Source organism: Pteropus alecto, unplaced genomic scaffold (assembly GCF_000325575.1).
Source record: "Pteropus alecto unplaced genomic scaffold, ASM32557v1 scaffold25, whole genome shotgun sequence".
Classification (NCBI taxonomy): domain Eukaryota; kingdom Metazoa; phylum Chordata; class Mammalia; order Chiroptera; family Pteropodidae; genus Pteropus; species Pteropus alecto.
Window position 1 is genome coordinate 34,851,686 of NW_006441955.1, and position 8,723 is coordinate 34,860,408.

At 34.7% G+C, this 8,723-nt stretch overlaps 1 protein-coding gene across 5 annotated transcripts in view; it reads left to right on the forward strand.

Annotated features, from left to right (window-relative positions):
• Nucleotides 1-6,806, forward strand: part of CDC7 (cell division cycle 7) — a 24,814-nt gene extending 18,008 nt beyond the window's left edge. For 4 of the 5 annotated variants that reach the window (XM_006919400.3, XM_006919401.3, XM_025051952.1 and 1 more), the window contains exons 11-12: nucleotides 207-356; nucleotides 2,227-6,806. In XM_006919400.3, coding sequence (XP_006919462.1) covers nucleotides 207-356; nucleotides 2,227-2,621 — 545 coding nt within the window. In that variant the 3' untranslated portion in view covers nucleotides 2,622-6,806. The remainder of the gene's footprint in view (nucleotides 1-206; nucleotides 357-2,226) is intronic. The other variant, XM_006919402.3, reaches the window with a different exon arrangement.
• Nucleotides 6,807-8,723: the final 1,917 nt, after the last annotated feature.

Below are 8,723 nucleotides of genomic sequence, written 5' to 3' on the forward strand. Positions count from 1 at the left end.
TTCCCTACATCTATTTTAAGAGTTTTTTGATCTTATAAAATATGCATTTATTTAGTGTTTTCTAATAATGAAATAGTAGGCCTGGTCATCAGAATTTTTTTAAAGCTCAGGATGATTTGAATGTACAGTAAAGGTTGAAAACTACTGATGTAGATGATAAAATTATAGATTTGGGATTTTTTTTTAAAGTTTGTTTTCCATTACAGCAATTGACATGTGGTCTGCAGGTGTCATATTCCTTTCTTTGCTTAGTGGACGATATCCATTTTATAAAGCAAGTGATGATTTAACTGCTTTGGCTCAAATTATGACAGTTCGTGGATCCAAAGAAACTATCCAAGCTGCTAAAACTTTTGGTAAACAGTTTTATATTATAGAACAAAACAAATGTCTTTGATTATATCTGACAAATTACTTTATAAATTATTATGAAATTCTCTTTACAAACATTCTATATTCATAAAGTTCTCTGGTATTAGAAAATTTCTCAGTTGTTTAAAAATTAATTGCATTATATAAGAAAATAATTTTCATCACTTCTATACATATAATTATTTAATCTTATCAAGCACAAAGTGCTACACTTCTCCAATGGTTAAAGTTTAACTTTATAATCTTAAAAGAACAAGGGATAAAATCTTAACTCCCTATAGTTGTAGTTTGACTTTATTACATAAATACTAATAATAATATGTTTTAATTTGTTAATTGATTATTTATTAAGCGTCAGGTGCTCTTGGGCCGGCTTTAAATGGTTTTAGTCTATTGTAACAAGTAAAGAGTTCATTATAATACAGAGTAATAAGGACGACAGTAACAAAGATAATAGAATGTGTGTTGTCAGATGCCTTAGGGTTCGGGCAGCAGAGAAGAGATGAACAGAACACCTGTACTGATGTAGTATTACTATAAGCATATATTGGACGTGGGAAGTCATCTCCTTAGCTCCACAAAGTTCTTCTAGTTCAAGACTGGGATATACCGTGTACTTTGTGAGGCACTTGAGAATTACTTCAGCCTTGCTTTAGCCAACAGCTTGAAATCAAATGCCCACCTTGTGTTTATTCTCCATGCACAATTATGGTTAATACTTTCCAAAGTGCATGGGTATGATTGTGTCAGTGTGCTACCACACAATATAGAACACCCCTTTGGGACAAAATTTCAGTCAGCCCACCTCAAAAGTAGCTTAGCTGCCTTGAGCCCAATCCCAAGATCAATGGGTCTTAATCAGAGATGCAATTGGAATTATCTGAGGAACTTCAAGAAATATATATATGCTTGTCTCACCCCCACCCCTTCCTGGACAACATGATTCAGAAAAATATGTGTATATGGTCCAGAATTGTTAGTTTAAAAAAACAAGTGATTTTATATATGCTAGGTACTATTATAGCGTCTCTGTCCTTATAGAGCTTAAATTCTAATGAGGAGGACAAAATAAAAAATAGACTCAGTAGTATTGAGAAAAAGGGGAAAGGAAGTGAAGAGGGCTCAGCTATTTCAGATAAGTTGGTCAAGAAAAGCATCTGTCAGGATGTGATAGTTGAATAGTTACGTGAGATGCCGAATAATGCCTTTGTCCAGTCCAGCAGACGTTAATTGAGAACCCAGTATGTACCAAACATTGTCTTGGTTTTGGGGATTCAAAGGTAAATAAGTTGGTCCCTATCTTTAAAGAGCTCATAGTCTAGTAGGCGAGACAGACATATGTTTTATCAGTTATAGTATAGGATAGCAAAAGTAATAGAAATCTTCGTTGGATACAACAGAAGTTTAGAATAATCAGGTCTCTGAGAGTGTTAAACCTCACAGAGGCAATTTTTGAGCTAAGTGTAGTATCCTGGGCACATGCGGGAATGTGAGGCATCCTAGGCAAAGACGGAAACCATGAAGTCAAAAGCATATAGAAGCTTAGTATGGGGAGAGGGAATGGAAGCTGCAGTTGATTAAGGATTACAGAAGGATACAATGAAGCTAAAGAAGTTGGCAGAGTGAAATGAGTCCTTACTTTAGTAAGTCACTGGTTTGTACTTACTGTCTCTCACTTTATGATTTGAGCTTCAACTATGTAGTGCAAAACAACTTAAAATAGCATGTGGTACTCTATCTCATCTTCAGTGTAAATACATCCACAAAGTACATGCTTGGACTTGGATGTTTCTCGTGAGAGAGGCTTCTGATTTATTCAAATAATATAAAATATGTGTATTTTTTCTCTTTTAGGCAAGTCAATATTGTGTAGCAAAGAAGTCCCAGCACAAGACTTGAGAAAGCTCTGTGAGAAGCTCAGAGGTAAAGAATCTAACACTCCTAAATTAGCAAGTGATATACAAGGGCCTGCTTCTCATGACCCAACTTGTTCGGAGAAGACTGTCCATAAAGCTTCTCACCTCACACAGACACCTCAAGCACAGCAGTCGGGGAATTCATTGTATAAAGGGAACAGAAATGCCTGTGGGGGTCGTTTTGATGTGCATACTACCAATCTAGAAGGCTGGGACGAGGTACCTGATGAAGCTTATGACCTGCTGGATAAACTTCTAGATCTAAATCCAGCTTCAAGAATAACGGCAGAAGCAGCTTTGTTGCATCCTTTTTTTAAAGATATGAGTTTGTGATTATTGTTCTTCATTTAATGTTTGCTGTTGTGTATTGTGAGGTGGGGTGAAAGAGTTCTTTGTATAGCCATAAGTTCTTGATTAGAGACCAGGGCAGGATGAATAATTTATTTTAAAATTTTAGTTTTTCTTCTCTTGGCAGATTCTAAAATATGGATTAAGATTACTTAAGATGCCTGGAGTAGTTCTTTGGACTAACAACATGATCTTTGAGTTAGAGTTGCGCAAGGAGAATCAGCTCTTAGTTTCCCTAATTACTTGTCACTGCCATATGCAGAAAAAGGAGCATTTTTGGACTAGTACGTAGGAGTTCAAAGTGCAAGTCTTACAATTAATGGGTGTTTTAGAGATTCAGTGAGTCAAAAAGCTTTCTTTATTGGTTTATTTGAACTATGAGCTGTGTGTACTTTTGGAAGATTCAACCTGGTGCTGGTGCTCTAACCATTCTGTATGTTAAGAAAATAATGTCCACTTCAAGAGGCATAATTTCTTCCTTTTATGAACACTAAAACAATTAATGAGAAAATGTTTGGGGGGATATCACTTAAAGTTAAATTTAATTTATTCATTTTTTAAAGTATTTTGTGAATTTATTGTGAGAATTGCCATGTTTTTCTTAATGGTCTCTCTTGATTTTTCTGCCTTCTCTACCTCCACTTTACAAATTACATGGTGCTTTCCACAAGGTTTCTGGGTGCTTTGTTAAATATTGTGTGTTTACAGTTGAAAACTTAAAATAATGCATGCATTGGTTGATAAAGGGAAGCCACAGGACCAAAGTGATGATTGATAGTCCAAAATTTTTTGTTATTCTCTGAATGTTTTTTTTCACACCATCTTCAGTATAATTAGGTAGCTGCTAAAAGGAAAAGTGAACACAGAATTGAGACTACTATTGGAGATTTTTCCTCTGCCTAGAGCCATCCAGATCTCTATATTCTATTTTGACTAAGTTGGTCTTGTCCAGAGAGGTTAATTACCAGAGTCTTGGTTGAGATGGGAAGAGAGATAATGAAGTAGGCAAAGTAGGAAAGGACAAAAGAGAGAGGTTTATGTATTATTATATTCCAAAATGATATATATCAATGACAGCATATCACACTTCCTATGAGAAATAAGTCTGAGAATATTGACCTGAGAAGTTTCTCATTTAGTAGTCATAGTAGTCATAAAAACAGCTTAATGATATATAACATTTATTTGGTTATTTTGAACATGGAAGTCCGTACATCTACCTGCTCTGTTTGGTAAGTACAGTATATATATGAACCATTACCATTGATCTACTCTCTCATCTTATGCTGTAGTCTTTTAAAAAAACAAACTTCAATGTTCTTGAATTTATATGTTTAATAAAGTTATCTTTTTATATTTTTTATGTCAGGCTACTCATTTGAAAAAGACCTTTTCTTAAAATAAGTATTGACCACTGGAAGTATTTTCCTGGTGAGATTGATGAATGCTCTCTCTTCAGCAAATAGTAGGTAGTAGATTTTTTAAAAATTCTCTTGCTCAAGTAATATATAGAAGATAGAAGTAGATTTTTTTTAATAGAAGAGGAGCTTGTTGACTTCATTTATAGGATGTTTGTTACACGTAATAAAGCAGTAAACCATCTCAGTAACTAAAATGAAGTCTTAGCTAAACAAAATTTTCTAAATGTGACTCACAATCAAGTTAACATTCTTAAAAAATTAACATGAAGAAAAATTTAATTACCCAAAGGAAGTGCAAGGAAGGAGAAATTCTCTAAGAAAAATTAATATTCAGGGCTGGCTATTTTTCAAATTCTCATTAATGTCACTTTTAGACTAGCACTTGGTTGATACACAAGGAGAGGTAAAGGAGGCTAATGTTTTTTAAAAACATATCCAGTATTACAAATTAGTTCTCAGGTAATTTTAGTCCCACTAGAGAATATTGCCTCAGTTTGGGGTTCTATCTAGGTAAAATTATCAAGGAACTTCCATACACATATCATTTAGATTTTTCGGCCTTCCAAATACCATTTTATAATGACAGATATTTCCCTAAAAGATTTTAATTAGGTAAAATGGTCATTTTAAGGGAAAGATTAAGAAGGTAAATAGTTAATACCACTTTCTTTTATGGAGGTTACCAGAATATTCAGCTATTTTTCAATGTCAGCTTTTTAAAATTCTTATTGTACAGATTCTTGAAATTAAACTGTTAAGGGTGTTTTCATTTAATCCTAGACATTTAGAACTATTACTATAACAAGTTACAAGTATTGGTTTTCAAAATAGGCTTCAACTCTATAGCATTTTTAATGAAATGTTTCCTTATAAGGAGATGATTATGGTTGTCTTAATGACCTGAATAAAAATATGGCTCAAGAATGGTTATTCCAGAGAAGTAAACTTAGTTTATTTCAAAATCTGAACAAAAGTCATCAAGTGATGTTAATCTCATGTTTCTGGCATCTGCATTTTGGAAACAAAATGGTGTTATAGATGTCAGAATATTGATTGCATAAAATCTTGAAACCCACAAAACTCATAGGCTTAGGACTTAGTAATTTCTGCTGTTTATGTAATTTCAGCCCTGCACGTCACCGAAAAGTTATTTATCTTAAGAAACTGTGGCCAAATTTGGCGGATAATGCTGTCTGCCAGTGTCTGTAGATGTATTGTTTCCGCCTACAATTGTGTGTGCTGCCTGTGGTCTTTAAAGAACACTAGCTAATAGAAACGTCAATTCTATTCAGATTTTTAACTGTGTTCTTAGAACTGATGTTGCCTCCATCCTAATTTTGTCAGATTATGTGTTTGAACTGTCTGCTTTTCTGAAAGGTAGATATCACCTATGTACTAGATAAGTAATCATAAGTAGTTAATGCTGTGTCAAATTATAGCAAGATTTTCAACAGAGTTACCACAGAGGTCAGTGCTAAGGCAAATATTTAGTAAATAATGACACTTTAGATATTTAGAGTAAAAAGACATCTTAGAAAAGCAACAGCAAGTTGGGCGAGAAAATTATAAAAATAAGGTTCAGAAAAGTGATTACAGAATAATTTGAGCTTAATTTGACCTGCAAACTTTTTTTTCTCAGAAGAAAATGAACTAAAAGAATGCGTTGTCCTTGACCTCTGTTTTGAGTGTTTTAAAAATTTAACAATAATATATGGAAAATAATTCAAAAGGATAAGCAAAAATTTATTTGGAAATTGTGTACATAGCTATTATAAGACAAGAAAGATGACTAGAAAACCGATGTCAGTGGTTTAGAATTTCGATTTAAACTTATACCATGCATAAAATGCCCTTTTAAATTTAACACATTATGCTGTGCCCTAGCTCTTAAGCAGATTCTATCTCGGGCCCTACTGAAGTAATTCTTTGAGGAAGGTAACACGTTTCACACAAGAAAATTTAATGCTACTTTGTGAAAGCAAATAGAGAATAGTTTCTAGATTCATTTCTAGTTCTAGATTTAGAGAAGGCCAATATCACTCTAGTAGGGAACCAGGGACAAATCAAGGGATGGACTTATGACATCCTGAAATTAACAGTAATAACATTGTCAGCTGGTGGGGTGAGTAGCACAAATAGCAAAATAAAAGAGTCATTGGTAATTTCTTTCTAATCAGAATTTTTGTACATGTTCCTTATCTATATTCTGTTGGTGTGTTTTTATATGTGTGTATTTAATTATGTATTCACCCTTTGTGTAAATTCCTTCTATAACTTTCTGAAGTCTGTAGCATATGATCTAGAAATGACTCCAACTAGGACAAGACCAAGACAGTAAATCAGAAACAGATGCATGGTTTTGTAGCCTCACATTGTTGTTTTAGCTCTGTCCATAAGCAAAAGGAGCAGGGCCTGGTGAATCCTGCCACCTACGTATTTCTCTAAACATTCTTAGTTCCTTTTACTTGGTAGAAGTTTCTTCTAGCATGTTGCTAGTCTTCCTACACTCAAAAGTTCTGATTAAAAACAAAACCAGTTCCACGGTATTTGTATGTGTATGAGTAATCTTTAGACAAGTATTAGCAATGCTGCTTTACACTTTTCTCCAAGCTCGTGATATAAGTCTGATATTCTGTGAGTGTTCTTTTTGTCATTTTAATGTTTTACTTTAAAACTTCATAAATGTCCATATTAAATTTGTTATCACTTCTTTGTATGAAAATAAACAGCGTCTTAAATCTCTTGTGTATTATGAGGAAGCATCTTTCATGTTTGTCCCTATACAGCATGACTAGACTAGTACCTGGAATTATTGAGTGGGTGTTCAATGATTATTTGTTGGGTAAATGCATTTAAGTTACATTTAATTAATTTTCTTTCTTGGCAAAATATTAAGCCGCAAACCTTAGTAAGGGTGCCTATTTGCCTAACTTTGGTGCAGTTATTTGATAGGGAGTAACACCAAATGGTAAGAAAAATGAAATGACTCATACCTCTTTATATAATCTCTTTCCAATAAATATGTAATTTAAATGAAGGCAAGAGTTTGATGCCAGGTTTTAGGTTCAGAAAAGCCTTAAAAAGGGGTCTTTGGACTTTGAGTTGCCACTCACTACCATGCCTTTCCCTCGTCTCTATGTATTCTAAATGTATTTGTTTTTATTGGTTATCAAGAAATCCACTCCTCCCTCTACAAAATCTTCCCTGATCACACCAATCCAAATGATCATTTCCTTGATTTCCTATACCCAGATTATAAATTTCTGGAAGGTAGAGACTACTTTATGTCTCCCCACCCCCCGTCTTGCCCCGACATTTCATATCACCACATTAGAGACTCAAGTATTCAATCAAAACTTTGGGGTTGACTAGGAACCTGACACCAGGGTGTATTTCCAAACCTCATCTAGATTAATCTAAGATTTCCCAGCTCCCACCCCCATCCCAGCCGTATTAGTTCTAATTTCTCTCCATTCCAATTTGTCAATGCCCCTTTCTCATTGCTTTGACCTCAGTGGAGAGAGAACAGCTGGTGGACATTTTGTCTGTAATAACCCTTCATATCCTTGTATAAGAGGCAAGTGAGCAAAAATTTCGTGATGATCATATTCATGTTTTTAGCTCCTACTCTGTGCCAAGCATCATAATCAAAAAAATCAATTTGTTTTAAGGACTCGTAAGTATGTATAAAGTACTATGGGAAAGGATTACACTTGACTATGCTTTGCCAACACCATTCATCTTCATACATGCAGGACCCTATTCATCTTGGATTTTTCTGACACAGCTTCAATTCCCAAATGTCAGTTCTCGTTGATGTGTTCTGAGAATTCCAACATTTCTGCATCCAAATTGCATTTTGAAGAATTTCTCAATTAGAAGTGTGAAATTGTTAGAAATGCATTCCAATTTTTTAGCTCTGCAAATATGTCCATTATAACGTGGCATTTGAGGCTCTCTGTGCTTTGGGAACCAGCTGATACGTATGTTATTGAATAAAATGGAGAGTCTTCCAATGTCCTTTGAGCCCTGAATGGGCCCTTATGCATATTCATTGCGATTCTCACACTTAAAAGTATAAACGTAACAACTGGGGAATTAATGCCCCTTACTCATCCTTTGTCGATTAAAAATAAACCCCAATTACAGGCAGCATAACATGAAGGAGTCAGCCCAGGTTGGCTCTTCCCTGTACTGTGAGCCTCGGTTTCCTCAACTACAAAATGAGTTTTGTATGCCTGCCTCATCGTTTGGAGGAATAAATGAGAGCATGCTCCCTAACTATGGTGTTAACACAGTACTAATTATTTTTCTTCCTTTCTTCCTCTAGTTTCCATTCATCCCCGCCCCTATAGGGGAGCATGGCCTGAGAATACTCTTACATATTTCTTCCTTAACTTTTTTTTTAAGCACATCAGGGATTTTAAACTGTTGAATGGAAAATTGCCAAAATCTGGGATGCTATCACCCTTAAAGTAGCAATGCCAGTTTTCTACACATTTTGATGTCCTATCTGTCCACCAGATGGCAGGGGTTCCTTTGGCATGTTCTATCACCTGTCCAAACACGTTTGGACTAGTGTATCAGTAAGAAAAGAAACAGAAAAGAAGGCACACAAAAATACTGGTCCTTAAAACAAATTTTACCAGGGGAGCTAGTGATCATC